The following is a 20,133-nucleotide window of genomic DNA, read 5'->3' on the forward strand; positions in this document are numbered from 1 at the left end:
TACTATGCGAATTTGGGGCTAGGGAGATATTACTAGATACAAATGCTTAGGAAATAATTTTAATAAGTTAACTATGTAGCAAAAAAAATTAAAATGAAAGACAATAAATACTGACAGATGTCTGGAGAATTCTGATTCTCTACAATATGCCAAGGACTATTAAACAAGGCATTCAGAAGCCTGCCTCATGAGAAAATATGAACACCAGACAATGTGTTCTTACCTCCTACCCCTCAACACATCCCCCCCTACCTCCTCCCCTCCAACTCAGTGCCAGATCCTCAGGGGTAGAGAGAGCGTCTGCGGGCCCCAGCACAGCACTAGGAGACACTCACAGGAAAGGCGCAACAGACACATACTGAACTGAGACAGAAGACCCAGCTTTTAAAATGATGGAAAAAGTAGCTTTTCTGTTCATTGACATGCTAAAAAGGATTATACAAAATTCAGTAAGAAAATACTCTACCACATAAATCAAATACAAATACTCCACAGTTCTCACCCATTACCATCACACATTCAAATGTCCTCTATCACTCTGACCCTGACTGTGACAGCTTAAGAAGGAAAATCTCCGTATTTGGTTGGTCTCTGGTCTACTCTATTCCTACAACAGGAGTCTCCAGAAAGCAATTCTCAGCATTCTGACTCACCCTCAGAACAGACTGCATTACTTCTGCAGTTTTATTACTAAGGGGTTCATTTTCTATATCTGCTCTTAGTAACCTGCAGGCTCAGTTTTACCAGATTTAAAGGGCTTTGCAGGAAAAAAAAAAGAAGAAAGGAGGAAGGGAGATAATACATAGAGAAAAACTGGTTATCTTTATTGAGAATGACTTTGTAAATGAATTGCTGTGCTCTAGTTTATTTTTTCTTCCTCCGTGTCAGCTTGTCAACTAATTTTCTTTGCTTCTCTGAGCGTGACCAGCAGTACTCTGTTCCCTTCTCTCAGCACAGGGCCTGGTACATAGTACAGCAGTCCCGCCTTACCCATGGTTTGACTTTCTGTAGTTTCAGTTACCTGTAGTCAATCTCTGTCCGAAATTATTACACGGAAAATTCCAGAAATAAACAATTCTTAAGTTTTAAATGGCACACTGTTCTAGGTAGCAGGATGAAACCTCGTGCCATCTTGCTCCCTCCTGCCTGGGACGTGAATCTCCCTCTGTCCAGCGTATCCACACTGTATACACTACCCGCCCCTTAGTCACTCAGTAGTCCTCTTGGTTATCAGGTCAACTGTTGTGGCATCTCAGTGCTTAGGTTCAAGTCACCCTTATTTGACTTAATAATGGCCCCAAAGCAAGAGTAGTGATGCTGGCAATTCAGATACGCCAAAGACAAGGCATAAAGTGCTTCCTTTAAGTGAAAAGGTGAAAGTTCTCCACTTAATAAGGAAGAAAAATAATCATATGCTGAGGTGGCTAAGATCTATGGTAACTTTTATTACAGTGTATTGTTATAATTGCTCTATTTATTATTAGCTATTGTTAATCTCTTACTGTGCTTAATCTATAAATTAAACTTTATCATAGGTCTGTATGTACAGGAAAGAACACAGTATACATAGGGTTCGGTACTACCCGCAGTTTCAGGCATCCACTAGGCATCTTGGAACACGTGCCCTGAGGATAAGGAGGGACTACTCTAAGTCCTGAATAAACATTTCCTGAAGGAACAAACTGGAGGAATGATAGACTTGAACTGGAAAGACAAGTTAGAAGCTCATGTGAGATGCAGCGAGTTCCAAAACTAGGACAATGAGAGCGAGCCTTAAGAAACAAACCAGAGGAAGGGCGACAGAACTTGATCAACCACTAAACAAAGGCAAGTTAGTTAATAGTGATGATGAGCCAGATATACTTTATAGTACTGAACTTTAATTCTGAAATCCTAAATTAAAATCAAGAGGTAAAAACATACTTCTAATATCCAGTTGATCTGAAAAGGAAAATGAATATTTATTTTAAATTTCAGTGCCCCTCCCCCTGAAAAAACCCAAAGCATCCTTAATTTAAATGTAATCAAGTGGTTTCTTTGACAACAGACTACAGTTAGGTTATGAAAATTATATAGCAATTGAAGCTCATTCTTAAGACTTTTTGCCCTCAATCAACACATCTTATGTACTACTGCCATCTATAGTAAGAAAAGCCAAGAGAGCACCTATATTCTGAAGGGGAAAACAATCTATATAATTTTAAGGTGTTATATTAAAGGTTTTCATTATTTAACCAAATTTTAGTTTTCACCATAAGAAACATGTAGTTTTTGGAGGGGATTGTCTTTTTTTCTTCTTCTTCTTTTTTTGGTGAGGAAGATTGTTGCTGAGCTGACACCTGTGCCAATCTTCCTCTACTTTGTATGCAGGTGCCACCCCAGCATGGACTGATGAGCAGGGCATAGGTCTGTGCCCAGGATCCAAACTTGCGAACCCCAAGCCACTGAAGCACAGCACGTGAACACAAGCCACTATACTACTGGGCGGGCCCCAAAACATGCAGTTTTTAACCATGTTAAAATAAAGATAACCATGAGATTGTCTTATACAGACAACCAGATACCTATAAGAAAAGGGCAAGTATCCTAAACTAAAACAACTATTACTAAACTAGTTTCTTCAAATATGGAAAACAACTCAAAACTCTTTTCTTAGGGCTTTTTGAAATTTCTACCACTAAGATTTGGCTTCCAAAGAGACATGTGAAATCTAAAGGGTGACTGAGAAAGATGATTGTAAGAAGCATATAGGTGAGGTTTTATCAAGAATTTTCTAACTAAAAAGTTTCCTAAAATCATAAGTAAGAGATTGAAGGTGAGGGGACAATGTTCAAAAGAGACTAAAGAGGAGAAAAGAGAAATGGCTCTAATTTGGGTTATAACAATTAGGAAACCAAAAAGAAAACTCTGATTCCTGCCTAAGAACTTAGAGCTGCAAAAGGTACCTCAGAGTCAGGGACACACATTAAGGCCTTGGGCTGGCCTGGGTTAAAGGAGAGCCCCTGGTTTAACCTCCTCTCCTTCACTGACCTTCGTTGTGCTGATTCGGAGGTTTGCTGTAATTGGGTAGGTGGGGTATACGACACTCATCATGGCCAGAACTAAAGTGTGCAAAGGCTCACACGTACATTGCCTCAAATTGACAACAGGAAGAAAGATGATGTTTCCAAAAGAGGAATTCAAATGTGAGCCACAGCAGCATCACTGAAATACCAAGAGGAAATAGTCGCTCAAAATACAGGAGCACTGTAAGCACCAAACACATAAAAGTTCAGGTATGTTTGTTTAATTTTGGTGTTTATATAACCACATTCCAAAATAAAGACTTCAAAGCCAGGTGCCTTATCTCATCCGCACCTACTGTAGTGGGTGGTGAGGGGCACATGCCTAGCAAATGTTCGAGAACATACCCTGAACCACCTCGAAATGGGGACACTTACCTGAGCTTAAGTCTCTAGGAGCATTAGATTACATTCTTCACATAGTTACAGTAAATTGTGTAAGATCTTTAGCTTGAATTCTGCAGATGATTAACTGTCCTCAAGTGACCAAGAAAAATGTCATGTCTAGAATGTCTTAAAATCTTAGACTTTCTGAAGGCATTAAGTATGTTGAAAGATATTTTTGTCTAAATAATTTTGCATTTCACATAGTCCACAATACTGTACATGATGGGCAAAATTTATCCCTATTGCTCCACAGATGAGAAGATGTAAGCACTGACAACCAAAAGTTATCGTTCTAATGTTTGCGTGCTTTTGCTAATGGTGGGTAAGGCCATTTAAATTAGGTATAGTTTTTTGAGTAGTTGCATGCAACTTTGTTTATAAATAAGCCTTTCCAAAAGTGCTATATGCTTCAAGGTCTAGCATAACTCAGAGAAAACAGTTAAATATTTTCCACTTTTCATCCATTATTTCTAATGTTAAATATTAAAATAAATTGGCGTGTTGTTTTTCCCCAAATTTCCTTTAATCAAAGAGTTTAAAATTAATAGCTCCAGACACAGATTAACTGTTGGGTCATATTCAAATTACATGTAAGTACATAGTTTAGGGCAGTAAAGGTTATTATATAAGAAAAAGAAAAAAGGAGGAAAACAAAACATAACAGATTTCAAACCAATCTAATTAAACAACTAAAAACAAGACAACTCTCACATAGGGAGCAAAAACCTTAATATTACACATCCAAAATCCACAGATCAAATATGTGAAAACGAAACACTGAAGAGCACAATGCATTTCTTTTCTCAAGACTTAATCAGTTACATTCAGATAAAAACAAAACTTTTTACAAAAGTGATTGAGACAAGAAATTAACTGGAATATTTGACCCAAGCATCTTTTGTACAATTATCTCTCTTACTAAGCAAAGTTTCAAATTCTAAGATTTGATGATTTTCTTACCATTTGGGGTCCAACATTCACATTTATTGGTCCTAAGGTTTTTGGTAAAATCTTTGTTGGTGAGTTGGTGCTGGAAACTGGAAATGCAACAAATGAAATGTTACCTGAAATGATATCAAAACATGAGGTTAATGTTCTTCAGTATCAAGGCCACGTTCTATCTATGCATCCATGGTCCTAACCCCAGTTTTGCTTAAGTAATTTATAATTATCTTAGTAAGTAAGTTACAAACAAGAAGCCTTACTGAAAAGTCATACTAACAATTGCTTTGTTGTACTGTATACAATTTTTCGTTCTGAAATGAAAATTTATAAAATAAATAGTTCAGTCTACCTGGCAATTAACTACTAGACTTTTAGTTGGTGTTTCAGAGGGACAAGTATTTAGAGAATACGTAATGCGAATCACAGTTTATATCAGAGCTGAGAAATCTAGTTAGTTTTTTACTAGGTATCATTGAACAAAAAAGATGTATGAAGTAAAATAAATATCTATTAGAATTTCTTTATTGTATAATATAAAATATACTAAAAGTTGACATGGTTTTCAAAATGCTGAGTTGGTAGTTTTTTGAGGTTTTATTATAATAGAGAAAAAGATATGATGCTGCTTAGTGATGCTGGAAATCATGGGATCTGTACAATGTTTTCTGGTGATTTCAACACTTTAAATTTCAATTGAAGGTAGCAAAGTGCTACCCCCAAAACAAACAAAAAAATCAATAACTTTCTGAACTAAAATGATCAACAACTTAACTCCTCAAGACAAACTTCAGTCTACGAACCTTTCTCCTAGAAGACAACAGTGTAATCTAATTTAACAAACGAGATCACCCAGGGTGTACGGGAAAGAGGGTCAATATTAAAACTCTGGGGGAAAACCAACATTTAAGAGGACTAGAAAGATAGCTCTTTCTCAGTCTCCTTCTTCAGATGGTCCCCTCCCTAGCTCTTCTAAAGCTTGTCATACTTAATCCCCTTCTCTTATCTCCTAAGTCTCAGCAAATACTCACCACTCCTGCAGTAAGGAGACCAGGCCAACGGGCTAAATTATACCTCTTCCTCCTCAGCCTGTGAACTTACCTGCACCCTCACACAGTTTTACTGACATCGCTCTGAGTGGAAATTCTCATGGAAATTACTCCTTTCATACCTGCTCTGCACTTCCTGTCTCTTCAGGAATCTCACTCAATTACCTATCTTGTCTCCTGAGTTTCCAGCTCTACCACTTGCTCCTCCCCTTCAGTTTCTCTCTCTGCTCATTGGTTGTGTATCATTTTCCTTCAATATCCACGTTTTGAAACCAAATTCTTTATCTTTCTCGTGCCCACTCAGCAAGTACCCAAACCTGCTTCTCCTTCCTCTTGTCAGTCTTGGAATATCACTGAGCCTTAATATACGATCATCATGCACCCAGCGACTCAATTCAGCAATAGTCAACACCCTCCTCCTTCAACTGAACACCAGATCCTACTTGTCATCTCCTCACTCTGGTTCCCACCACTGGCACTTGTTTAACTGGAACTTTATCAGATCTGGTTTGAACACAGTTATCCTCCGGCTCAGCAGTTCACACCTGTGGCTGCCCAATGGAATGATCTGGGAAGCAACAGAAAGTACCAATGGCTGAGCTCCACCCCCAGAACTGCTGATATAACTGATCTGGAGTGAACCTGGGCATTGGACTGTTAAAAGTTTTCCAGATGGTTCCAACGTGCAGCCAGGGCTGAGCACCACCGGATCTGCTACTTCAAACAGCTTTCCTAGCCCCTCCACACATCTATAACAAATCAGTCTTTCACCTGGAGAAACTGTTCTGGACACTCCCTTACCTGAGGCTTTCAAAGACTCCACAACACTTCCTAACCACCTCTCAGACTCTTCAACACACCACAAAGTTCCTGTTTGGAAATCTCACCCCTGCTCCCTGCCCAGCTTCGTCTTCAACTACTCCCTCCACATGCACCCTAACTCCACTCTGATTAAATACTCTGCAGTTCCGGAAAGGCCCCAGTTCAACCACCCCAGCTTTGGCACACACCTTCCCTTCTGCTGGGACAACTCCTACCTTCCAGCACTTCAGAACGGGATTCCAGTCATTTTCTGAGCTATCTCTATGTGCTAGAGTCTAGGCTCCCCACGTATACATCACTGCATCAATGCTTGGGACAACAGCGCAAAATATATAATTACTGACTCCATTTCACACACGAAGAAACTGAGACAGAGTGAGGTTTGAACATATACAAGGTCCCATAGGTAGTGAGGGCCACAGCTGCACCTCCACAGCCCCTGCTCTGTATGTCGCCTCCTCCTTAAAAGCTGTCCCCAGCCTCTGTGGTCTAGGTCCTGGATGCTGGCTTCTGGCTTTTCGTTAACCTGTCATCACTCACTTGCAGTTCTCCGGTAAGTGGGCTATGTCTCTCAGCTTTGTATCCGAGCAGCTGGTTTAGTCCCTGACCCAACAAGCACACAGAACTATACAAACTGTTTGATTAGCACAGATTGGAGCTCTCACCTTCCCTCATCCGGATGCCATACTTACTGTAATGTAGCTTAAATTGCATAAAAAGTAACAACTTTTTAACAGGTCTCATAACTTATACTGAGTTTGTTTTTAAAATAGGACTGAACAACCAGCATTATCAGTTTCCTTACTGTGTAACTGTGCAACTGATTTTTTTCAATATAACATGTATATCTTATCAATTGCTAAAGATTAAGGTTATTATCAATACACTCCAAATATGGTTATTCACCTGTTTAAGAATCCATCTAACTGGAGAATAATAATCTATGATCCTAGGGGGAGGAATAGTTTTATAATTTTTTTTTCTGCTTTTTCTTCCCAAATCTCCCAAATACATAGTTGTATATTGTAGTTGTGGGTCCTTCTAGTTGTGGCATGTGGGACGCTGCCTCAGCATGGCCTGATGAGCAGTGCCATGTCCGCGCCCAGGATCTGAACCTACGAAACCCTGGGCTATTGAAGCTGAGCACTCACACTTAACCACTTGGCCACCAGGCCGCCATGAGCTTTATAATTGATAGCCATGTGCTGTAAACTCAGTCCCAGGCAGAAGAGGAACACATCACAGACCCATGTGAGGAAGAACACAGCCCTGAAAAAGTCTGGTTATCAGATGGTTTTTAAAAATGACCTTAATGCTGCTGAATATTTAAGATGAGAGCATCTCTTATACATCATGTTAGAAGCAAAAATCAAAAACTTGCAAAAATACTTAAGCAAGAAACACAAAAAGAGATAATTAAGGTTGGGGAACAGACTGACCATAATTTTAAACCTAACACTAAAGGAAAATTAGGAATATAAAACATTGGTCAAAAACAAAAAGAAAAACATCATTAAAGCCAGATCTGTGATGTCAGTTAACACCAAAAGAATTTAGAGGGAACTTAATAAATTTGACAAACTGATTCTAAAGTGTATCTAGAGGAGTAAAGGCAGAGAACAGGCAAGAAAATTCTGAGAAAAAGGAATAATGGGGAAGAGGGGAACTTTAGCCTAACAGATTTCAAAATTATTACATAGCTGAAGTGACTGAAATAATGTGATATTGGCTAAGAAGCAGATAAAGAAATGGATAAAACAGATATTAAACTCCAGAAATTGCTTCATTTATACATGAAAATTTTATGTACGGTAAAGGTAGCATTTCAAATCAATGGGGAAAGGGTGGATTACTTAATAAATGTTGTTGACACAAGAAACTGTCCATTTCAATAAAATAAATCTTAGGTTTTAATTTCTCATTTTGCACAAAAAAAACTCCAGAAAGATAAAATATTTAAATATAAAAATCAAAACTATGAAAGTATTAGAAGAAACATAATAATTTTTAAATAATTTACAAATGAGGAAGGCCCTTCTAAGCATGTTTCAGAATTTAGAAATCTTAAGTGAAAACAGATCGACAGATTTGACTATCTAAAAATAAATACTTTCTGAATAGCAAATAACTCAATAAACTTAAAAGACAAATCTCAGACTTAGTAAACAAATTTGCAACACATAGGTCATACGGAACAATAAAAGACCTCAAACAGCCAAAGCAATTCTGAGAAAGCAAAACAAAGCTGGAGGGATTACACTCCCTGATTTCAAAGTATACTACAAAGCTATAATAAGCAAAACAGCATGGTACTAGCAGAAAAAGAGACACACAGATCAAAGGAAGAGAATCAAGAGCACAGAAACAAACCCACACATTTATGGACAGCTAATTCTTGACAAATGATCCAAGAATATACAATGGAGAAATGAAAGTCTTCAATAAATAGTATTGGGAAAACTGCACAGCCACATGCAAAAGAATGAAAGTAGACCATTATCTTAGATCATACACAAAAATTAACTCAAAATGGATTAAAGACTTGAATGTAAGACCTGAAACCATAAAACTCTTAGAAAAAACATAGGTAGTACGATCTCTGACATCAGTCCTAGCAGTATCTTTTTGAATATGTCTCCTCAGGGAAGGGAAACAAATGAACAAAAATGAATAAACAGGACTACATCAGGCCAAAAAGGTTCTACACAGCAAAGAAAACCATCAACAAAACAACAAGACAACCCACCAACTGGGACAAGATATTTGCAAATCATATATCCAATAAGGAGTTAACATTCAAAATATATAAAGAACTCATATAACTCAACAACAAAAAAACCAACCTGAATAAAAAATGGGTAGAGGCTATGAACAGACATTTTTCCAAAGAAGATAGACAGATGGCCAACAGACACACGGAAAGATGTTCAACATCACTAATTATTAGGGAAATGAAAATCAAACCACAGTGAAATATCACCTCACACCTGTCAGAAAGGCGATTTTTAAAGAGACAAAAAGTAACAATTGTTGGAGAGGATGCAGAGAAAAGGGAACCCTCCTACACTGCTGGTGGGAATGTAAAATGGTGCCATCACTACGGAAAACAGTATAGAGATTCCTCAAAACATTAAAAATAGAACTACCATATGATCCAGCTATTCCACTCTGGGTATTTATCCAAAGATCATGAAAACACTCATTTGAATAGATATATGCCCCATGTCCACTGCAGCATTATTGACAATAGCCAAGACTTGTAAACACCTAAGTGCCCATCGATGAATGAATGGATAAAGAAGATGTGGTAGATATACACAGAGGAATACTACTCAGCCATAAAAAGGTGAAATCTTGCCATTTGTGACAACATGGATGGACCTTGAGGGTATTATGCTAAACAAAATAAGTGAGACAGAGAAAGACAAATAGCATACGATTTCACTCATGCAGAAGACAAAACAACAACACATAGATACAGAGAACAGATTGGTGGTTACCAGAGGGCAAGCGGGTAGGGAGAAGGTGAAAAGTGTAAAGGGGAGCATTTGAATGATGACAAATGGCAACTAGACTTTTGGTAGTTAACATGATGTAGGCTATACAGAAATCAAAATACAATGATGTACACCTGAAATTTATATAATGGTATAAACCAATGTTACCTCAAAAAAAATTTATTTACTTAACTTCCCACTTTTAAGTCAGTAACAATAAGATAATACCTCAAAATAAAACTAAGCTGAGTACACGAAGAAATATAAATGTCAGTGATCATATAAAAAGATGCTTGATTTTAATAATAAAAAATATATGCTTAAAAAACAAAGAAACCTTTTCATCTACTACATTGAAAAAGATTAAGAACTTTGATAAGGCCCTGAGTTGGTAAAGATGGGGCAAAATGGGTGCATTAAAAATTATTTATTAGGGCCGGCCCTGTGGCCAAGTGGTTAAGTTTGCACGGTCCACTTCGGCGGCCCAGGGTTTCGCCAGTTTAAATCCTGGGTGCAGACGTGACACCGCTCATCCATCCATGCTGAGACAGCGTCCCACATACCACAACTGGAAGGACCCACAAGTAAAAATACACAACTATGTACCAGGGGGCTTTGGGGAGAAAAAGAAAAAATAAAATCTTTAAAAAAAAAAATTATTTACTTGGTACCTACTATATGTCAAGTACTCGTGCAAGTGACACTGTCCCCCGAACTCAAGAGGGAACACACTCTGTTGGTGGAGGGAGTATTGACGAGCCTTTCTAGAGGGCAGTCTGACGTTATGAGAAAGGAGTAATGGGACTGCGTGTTAGAGTACGAAATTTTAAATAAATGCTTTAAAAACAATTATACACATTTTAAAGCCTCTTTCCACCTCTGCAAATATCCTTTCAAATGTCCTCCGTTGCCTAGGTGGCAAGCTGATTCCTGGCCTCTGCAACAACATCGCGATTAATAATGGGCATATCTTCTGACCAGCAGTTCTTCTGCTAGATATGTATCCTAATACACTGAGCAGATAAGAACAACTATACATGTCCTGGGACTGCAACGTTGAGCATAAAAGCAAAAACCTGGGAACAATGTAAATGTTTAAACATCTTTTGGTAAACATATATGATAGAATGTTATACAGCACCTAAAAAATTATAAGTACGTACTGCCATAGAAAAAGCTTTCCATTATTAGAGAATACGATTCGTATGATTCCATTTATCTTAAAAACTACATACACACCTAAGTTTGCATATGCATGAAAAGTCTGGCAACATAAACTACAAATTTAATAAAGTTAGCTCTGGTAGTAGCATGGAAGAATGTTTTACACTTTTATTATTTGAAAAAAATTTATTAACATGCATGCATTTATTTTATAATTTAAAAAGCTATTGCTGGGCCCAGCCTCATGGCCAAGTGGTTCAAGTTCCATGTGCTCTGCTTCAGCAGTCCAAGTTCGCAGGTTTGGATCCCCAGCGCGGACCTACTCCACTCACCAGCCACAATGTGGAGGTGACCCACATACAAAAAAATAGAGGAGGACTGGCACAGATGTTAGCTCAGGGCTAATCTTCCTCAAGCAAAAAGAGGAGGATTGGCAACAGATGTTAGCTCAGGGAGAATCTTCCTCAGCAAAAAACAAAAAACAACCTACTGCCATTCTGAAGAAAAAAAAGAGAGCAAGAGAGAATCAGTCACAGCTGCTAAAACAAGATGAGGATCTATTAATGAAGTATCTGTGTTTTAAAGTTCGTAAAAACGAAATCTGCTTTAGAAGCAGTTAAAGGGGCTCCACTGGGATTTCAATAAGTGTAATATCCAGAAATAACAGCCATGTATTTAGACATAATTTACTTTCACCAAATCAACTAGTTTCAGCAGCAGAAATATAATATTTTTTTTTACTCAAAAGGATATATTTAAATAGGTTACAAACATCCATTCTCCCAAAATTTCAGCCGGGTTAAGAGAAGTAAACCAAACCAAGTCTAAATAAGTTTTCATAAGTGCCTGGCCTTCATTCATAGCTTCTTGGCAACAGGGGCTCGACACCGTCCAGCAGCCAAATCCTGGCACTTGATGTATTTATTAAAAACAAAAATTTAAAGACCTGCCTGGATTTGGGTTCTGGCAATTCCCTGAATTAACTAAATGAGATCAATCACCTAGGGAAGTGGCTAGGAAAAAGAGCTAGAAACTTACGCCAAATCTTGGCACAGGCACAAAATTTTGGCTCAAATTTTATTTCAAGTTCTTGAGTAACTGGAATCTTTCTGTTTTCCATTTGGAATTGTCTAGACAGCAAAGATTTCACTCATAATTCTTTAGGGGGTTCCAGTTACAGTTAATCACCTTCAATATATCCAATTAGAATGAAAGATTCAGTCAAATAATTGCGGTTTATCTACATGATGCCCGTATAAGTTATTTTTTCACAGGACTGACTTTCCGGAAAATTTTTTTTTTTTTTTTTTTGCGTGAATGAGCTTTTGGAAAAACTTTCTTCACCCAAGTCTATATCACATCCTCCTAGAAGAACCAAGGTAGTAATTTACTGTAGGAATGAACACACCTATTTTATGGGTTTATAAATATCTCAAATCAGAAGGAGTAGTATATCCCATATCTACAGGGTCTAACTTGGCAGAATAAGCCAACCCACAGCCCTAAATAAAAGTTAAAAAATGACCTGGCTGGCGGTGGTATATGTGTTTGTCAAACTCGTAGAACTCCAGGCTAAAGACGGTTGCTTCTTCTATATGTAAATTACACCTTAATAAGAAAATGATGGGAAAAAGTGAGGTAGGCAAGTGCATATTTACTAGTAAGAGGCTAATTATAGATTATACAATCCTCTTGCTTTTCCTCTCTCTTACCTCAACTGTGGCTATTTTATTAAAATTTATTTGTAAACAGGTAGTTCATGTATTTGTCTACATTGCACCCCTGTAGCTACTCTCTTTTACAAGTCTCCTGCACCATAAGTCTCTCCCTCTCTGCTGAACCATTCACATCGGCACATGAGCATGTGTTTTGTTTTTCATCTTAAAAACAAAAAACAAAAACAACTTTGCTTAGCCATGCAAAGCTCTCCACCTATCAACACATTTCTGTTGGCCTCTACAGCACAAAACTCACAAAAATCAACATTTGCTGTCTCTATGTCTCTACTTTGTTTTTCTTGAACCCACTCCCATCTTCCACACCCCACAGCTTCACTGAAATACTTCTTGTCAAGATCATCTCCATGTTGCTAAATCCAATGGTCGATTCCCAGCTTTCAACTTAACTTTAACCTACCAAGAATAGTTGACTTTTTAATTTAAATCACATCTTCCTTTGAAATAACTCTTCAGTTGGCATCCAAACCACCATTCTCTCTTGGTACTCCTCCTAACCCACTGGCTTCTCCTTCTTATCTTGGTTGCTGGCTCCTCCTCTCCAAAAACATTCCGGGGCCCCTACGTCGGCCCCCTCCAACTTCTCTCTGTCAACTGTTCCTCACTAGGGGCTGTGATGACTCTTGTGTATACTTCTCCAGATTAAACCTCTCTCCTGAACTTCAGATTCACATATCAGCTGCCTATCTCCATTTTGATATTTAACAGGTATCTCAAACGTAACATATCCGAAATCTAACTCCTGACTGCTCCCCAGCCCACCTGGAAACCTCCTTCTCCCATCTGTCTCTTCATCTCAGTAAAAGTCAACTCCATTCTTCAAATGTTCAGACCAAAAAAAATCACTGGTGACTCCTCCCTTTCCCTCATATCCTACATTCAACCCATTAATAAATCCTCTTGGCTTTATCTTTAAAATATATCTTGAAGACAACCACTCCTCACCCACTCGACGCTACCACTCTGGTCTAAGTCACCAGCTCTTGCTTGAATTACTGAAATATCTTCCTGACGCATCACCCACCTCTGCACGGGGCCCACCCACCACTCGATTCCCACGCTGTCCAGTACAGTAGTCACTAGACACAGGTGGCTACTAAACACTTGAAATGTGGTTAATATGACTAAGGACCTGAATTTTAAATCTATTTAATTTTAATTAATTTAAATTTAAAACTGAAGCAATATAAAATATTTTCCCATTAAATACAGCTTTACTGTTTTGGTAGTACTGCATTTCACCTCACCTGTTGAAAAGTTAGCATCTAAATTGAGGGCCAGCACCAGAGGCCTAGTGGTTCAGTTTAGTGAGCTCCACTTCAGCAGCCCGGGTTCAGTTCCCAGACGGGGACCTATACCCTCTGTTAGTGGCCATGCTGTGCCAGCAGCCCACATATTAAAAACAGAAAAGACAGGCACAGATGTTAGCTCAGAGCAAAGCTTCCTGAGCAAAAAAAAATTTCCCATCTAAACTGAGATGTGCTCTAAGTGTAAAATACACATCAGATTTTGAACCCAAAACATGTACAATGTCTCATCAATAATTTGTTTACATTGATTACATGTTGAATGTTAACGTTTTGGATATATTGGGTTAAATAAAATCTATCATTAAAATCAATTTTACCTGTTTCTTTGGACTTTTTAAAATGTGGCTACTAGAAAATTTAAAATTACCTCAGTGGCTCACATTATGCCACCGAACAGCACTGTTCTATCCCCACACAACAGTCAGGGTGATCCTACTATGTGGCGTAATTCTCTTCAAACCCTCCAGTTGGCTCTGCATCTGTCAGCGAAAGTCCTCACGATGGTTTACTGAGCCCTGTGTCACCTGTACCCTTCCTTTCTGACCTGATCACCTGTCAACCTCCATTTCATTCCACTACAACCACCCAGGCCACTCTGTTGTTCCTCAAACCATGCCAAGCAAATTTCTGCCTCATGGCCTCTGCCCTTGAAGTTTCCTCTGCCTGTAACTCTCTTCCCCCACAGATCTCCGTGCCTTATTCCCCAGCTTCCTTCAAGTCTCTGCTCAGTTGTTATTGCATCAGAGATGCCTGCCCACCCTATATCAGCGCTTCCTAACTTAACATGATTTTCACCAGAGTATTTATCTCTGTATGATATATTGCATATTTATATTCACTTGCTTATGTGATTATTATCTGTCCATAACCCACCCACTCTCAGAACGTTAAGTTCTACAAGGACAGGGGCTTCACTATTTCATTCCCTGCTCTATATCCGGCACCTCGCACAATGCCTGGGACATGGCAGAGTTCACCAAATATTTGTTGGATGAATGAATGAATTGACGGATAGATGGATGAATCCTGAATGTCTGCATGGAAGCACATGATACAAATTAATGAGACAAGAGTACACAATGAGCCATCCCCAACCACCACCTAACCACTCCCTTCCCCAGTGACAGCTACTGGTGCCAGTTTGTATCTAGTTTGTATCTGTATCTTCCAGAAATATCTAGGCATATACAAACATATATGCATAAATATCCTTTTTTCCTTACACATATGGTCGAATACTACATCCGTTTGCATGTTGTTTTTTTCCCACTTAATACTGTATCTATCTTAGATATCTTTCCATACCTGTATATACAGTTCTACCTCAATATTTACTTTGCCAGCTCCACAGCATTTCTTTTTATGGTTCTAGCAGTTTACTTATTGAGTTCCTTAGTAATGGAAAAGCTTTGAGTATTACAAGCATTATTAACAGTAAAATCTTTTATTGCTACAAGTAATACTGCAATAACATGTGTCTTTACACATAGTGGTTGTACTGACTGGCTGCACCAATTCACTCTCCCTGCAGAAATATATGAAAGTGTCCATTTTCACATTTTCTTATCAACTCAGTAGGTTATCAAACTTTATTTTTGTCAATTTTTAGGTTAAAAATAGTATTTCATATTTTGATTTTCTTTTGCTTTTAATTTACTATTATGAATAAGGCTGATACATATTGTTTAAAAGTCATCTAAATTTTCCTTCCTGAGAATTATGCCCATCTTTCTATTGGCTGTTGCTGATTTTTAATTGGTAGAGCCTTTTTAAATTTAAAGGAATTTAAGTGAATAAGTACATTCTTTCTTTTACCCACTGTAAATATTTTTCCTAATTTGACATTGGTCTTTTGCTTTTTTTTTTTAAGATTTTATTTTTCCTTCTTCTCCCCAAAGCCCCCCAGTACATAGTTGTATATTTTAGTTATGGGTCCTTCTAGTTGTGGCACATGGGACGCTGCCTCAGCGTGGCTTGATGAGCAGTGCTAGGACTGCACCCAGGATCTGAACCAGTGAAACCCTGGGCTGCCAAAGCGGGGCATGCAAACTTAACCGCTCGGCCACGGGGCTGGCCCCGAGTCTTTTGCTTTTATCCATGATTTTCTTTGCACATTTTTAAAAAATGTAGTCAATACTATAGTTCTTTCCTTTTATGACTTTTTTGTCATACATAAAAAGGTCTACAGAAACAAATGAGGTCAGAGAAACTACAAAGTTTATTTATTTATCTTTGCTCCCCACCCTGGAGATGCACATTTTACAAGGGCATGCTGTGTTTACTTATCTTACAGGTTTGGCATTTCCAGTTGTATATGTTGTTCTTCAAAATTAGTTATCATTAATTATATACTAAGATTATATCAAACATCTCCTATGTCTTCTTATAATACTTTAATGCCTTCATTTAAGATTTTACATCTTTAATCCATCTGCAATTTACTTGATGTAAGAAGTGAATAACTAATTTTTTTTTCTAGATGGCTACTTTTAGTGAATAATCCACTCCCTCTCCCCCAAGCTGATATGAAATGCTACTTTGCTCATTTACTTATTTGGGTCAATTTATTGACTATTTTGCCCCACTGATCTATTTATGTGACAGTATCATATGCTTTATTTCACTCATGATTAACATCTCCAGCAAAGAATAAATAGAGTCAGAAAAAGAAAGTGTCAAGCATTTCTTTCTTCCCATACTACCCTTTTAACTCTTTGTTAATAACTGTTATAAAGGACTATCGATCAGTTTCAAATACAGTACTAATGAGGTCAAGTCATAGGTCGATCCTGGAATAAGCCAATTCATTCTGCAAAGAGAAAAGATTCCACAACCTTACGACTGTATTTCTAATTTCAGCCAGCCATCTAGAAAGCAATATATGTCACTGAAGAAAGAGTGGACTAGGGAGAAAAGACATGGATGGCTCAGGGATATCTATCACCTTTATCTGCAAAATAACTCAGGTCCAATAGATCGACAGCACTGTCTTCATAAATGAAACATATATTAATAACAAAAGTAATCTGAAAAGACAGCATACCCAACTGGAAATACCCAACCTGTGAGACAAGTGAAATATAGCATGTCCATGTATAACGTGTATGTCAGGGTTAGGGAGTAAAGGTAAATAAACCCTGCAGTTACCCTGACTTCCTTCATTTTTATGTTTGAACATACTCAGATTTTTTAAAATAAGTTTTCATTCTATTAATAGCTAGCTACTAGTATAGGTATAGCGTGCCCTACCCATCTGCACACAATAACACTGCTATGCTCTATTTTGTTGCGCTTTTTTGTTGTACTCAATCATGTTCAAAGTTCCTAAGATTAAATCTGAAGGCCATCACCATTACTAAACTTTTTAACTTGGGTGACCACAATGTCACTATAAAGGAGAGGGTGAGAAAAAGATAAAAGTTCATAATATCTCCAAAGTATAATGGTTAAAGTGACCTACAGAACTTCCCCCTCTGTATGTGGTTCCAAAAGGGAAATCAAGCATCCTATGGGGTACAGACAGGGACAGAAGGTCTGAAATGCACATTCCTACTTATCACAGGCAAGGAAGCAAAAGTCTGGATGTTTTTACAGCTGTCAGAACACAGGACTTCTAGGATTCCCCCAAATGGACCATCTAACCAGAACCTTTCCATGTACCAAAGAAAGGATCCTTGAAACGGCCATAACCAACAGCTCTATAGCCCCAAGGGCATACTGCTAATGGGTCAATAAATCTTTTATGTCAGTCTTTCCTACAGACTTTCCCTAGAGGATCAATCTGTTCTCTTGGCTTTGATAAGCATTTTCACTTGTAGGACACCTTTTAAAACGATTAGCTAGCTCCCTCTTTCTCTGGTATCCAGAACCATAAATACCCTGGATTCTTCAATTTGAAAGGAAAAGAAATTTCTTTCTCCATCTTCCCACATGCCAGCATTTAAACAGTGCCTCTTCATTTCTTAACTGAACTCCTTAATTCAAGATCTGGTATCTGGAATATTATAATTGTTTTTAATTAGTTCACTAAACCTCAAAGCTAAAAGATTTGAGAAATCACTTAGTTCATTCTCACTAGGTTTCTTTTGTAGGACCATTTCCTTTCAATATTTTTTAAATGTCCATCCAAAAACATTTATCTCATCTACAGGTTTGATCCTGCTGCTTTTTCACTGTCTTCTTTATCTTTAGTCAAAAGATGTCATTTTGTTCTTTTTCTATTACCTTGCTCAGTCAAGGAAACTTAAATTCTTAATTTTCTCATTTCTCTTCCACCTGCTTAATTAGAATTTGCCTGTTTTTTGACAATATATCTTCTGATTAATAACTGAACAAGTTTATCATATGGCCTCAAACAACCTGGTTCTTCCAATCCTTCACAGCAGTTCTTCCCACATGCGCCTGGTCATACCGCAAAGGGGGTGAGAGGTGTAGGGGAGGGGAGGGTCCCTCTTATTCAAAATACACATTCCCAGGCTCCACCAGACACCTAAAGAATCAGGAACTAGGTGGGAATGCGTATTTTCACCAAGTGCCTCAGATGATTCTTATGAGTAGGCAAGACTGGGAAAGATGCTTCAAGTTCCCTTTTCCTCTTTGTTCAAATTAAGGAAGTAATGGTGTGTACGTAGACTCTTTCTACTACACTTATCTCTACTGTCATTTTAAAAAGAGAAAGGGCTGAGTGACCCTTATTTCTGCAGTCTCTTCTTCTTAAATGTTCTATCTTTTCAATGTTTAGCCTATTTTCAACCACTACTTTTAGCACCATCACCACAGCCAATACACCCACCAGATGGCACATAAACACTGTTTGCATGCCTAGTAAAAGACAGTGAGTGGAAAGCAGCACACTTTATCTTGTACCAACAGCCACTGAATGGCTGGAGCAGATCAAGGCAGCTGGGTGCATCCACAAGGATTCAAATTTATGAGTGTTAGAATATCCAAGGGTACTTAATAGGAAATCATTCTCATGAAGAAGCCCACAACCCCTCTAAGATAGTAATCTGCCCCAGACAGTATTAACAAATAAATATTTTAAACTTACAGTCAAGAGAGATATTTTTCTAATACTTATAAAAGGTGACAACGACTACAGACAGATCTAGAATTAAAAAGCTGCATTCTTAAATTTAAAACTTTAGGACACAAACACAAAAAGACCAAAGACTATCCCCGGAATTAGAGTTTCAAAGTAGTTCTTTTCCTTAGTAAATAAAAACCGGGGTCTTTATATTCCATAATACCATACTAAGTAGCTCATTCAAAATTGCAATGTTATCAATATTCTTATTTCAACAACATGTTCCACTTGAGAGCTATTAGTGAAGCTATATTTAAATTACATCGTGAAGAGCAAGAAATCAGAAAGTTAGACATCAATATCAACAACATCTTTTGTATTAAAATCTTATCCATTAAAACATTTTGTGAACCTTTATAAATAAGTTCCATGGGTCTACTTGGCACACAGTAAGGGCTCAGTTAGCAGTCTCTTCATTTTTCTGTCAGAGAAACTGCCAAGAGAGTTGCCAAACTTTGCACCGCAAGTGAACCAAGCGCCAAAAACGAAGACCCCTGCTGATGGTCTCCAACTTTAGAGTCAAGATCCAAAAGTTCGTTTGAAAATTGGCTGCTTGGAACTTGGTAGAAAGAAATATCTAATGTTATTATCCGACAGGTTCCTGGATCTATTTGCAAAACAGAGTTAATTCATAATATACTTAAAGCACAATACTCATACTATTTTACCAGCTCCTAAACAAGAATGTAAAAGGTTTTCTTTTCAGAAAAACACAGGTATCAGGAAAATCTTCCCTCTGACCTCCACCCCAGAGATGAGAGATTTCTAGGTTGCCATTGTTTGTTTCTAATTGCCTACATATATGTAGGGCAGAGAGAAGGTCTAAATCAGTCATTCTGGTATCCTGACTTGGAGAACAATGAAAAGCTAAAGCTCAGATCCCCCCAGACCTCACTTTTATGCTAAAGAGTTCATATATAAGGCAAGAATCACAGGGACTTCACTCCAGAAGTCTTCTTTCAGTATATTGCTCTCAGTTTGAAGGGTTAACAGTCTCAATTACTTTTGTATTGTTGTTGCTTGATGCTGTTTTCCTTGTTAAGCAACTTACTGTCATACCTACATTTATAATCGTAAG

General features: G+C 37.9%; 1 protein-coding gene across 26 annotated transcripts in view; it reads right to left on the reverse strand.

Moving 5' to 3' along the window:
• Positions 1-20,133, reverse strand: part of TFDP2 (transcription factor Dp-2) — a 173,226-nt gene that overhangs the window by 49,440 nt on the left and 103,653 nt on the right. For 17 of the 26 annotated variants that reach the window (XM_044754074.2, XM_044754073.2, XM_070493442.1 and 14 more), the window contains one exon: positions 4,410-4,513. The exons of 2 other annotated variants lie outside the window; for them this stretch is intronic. In XM_044754074.2, the coding sequence (XP_044610009.1) occupies positions 4,410-4,513 (104 nt within the window). The remainder of the gene's footprint in view (positions 1-4,409; positions 4,514-20,133) is intronic. 7 more of the 26 variants (XM_070493445.1, XM_070493444.1, XM_070493454.1 and 4 more) reach the window with 1 other exon arrangement.

This window comes from Equus asinus, chromosome 21 (assembly GCF_041296235.1).
Source record: "Equus asinus isolate D_3611 breed Donkey chromosome 21, EquAss-T2T_v2, whole genome shotgun sequence".
NCBI lineage: Eukaryota > Metazoa > Chordata > Mammalia > Perissodactyla > Equidae > Equus > Equus asinus.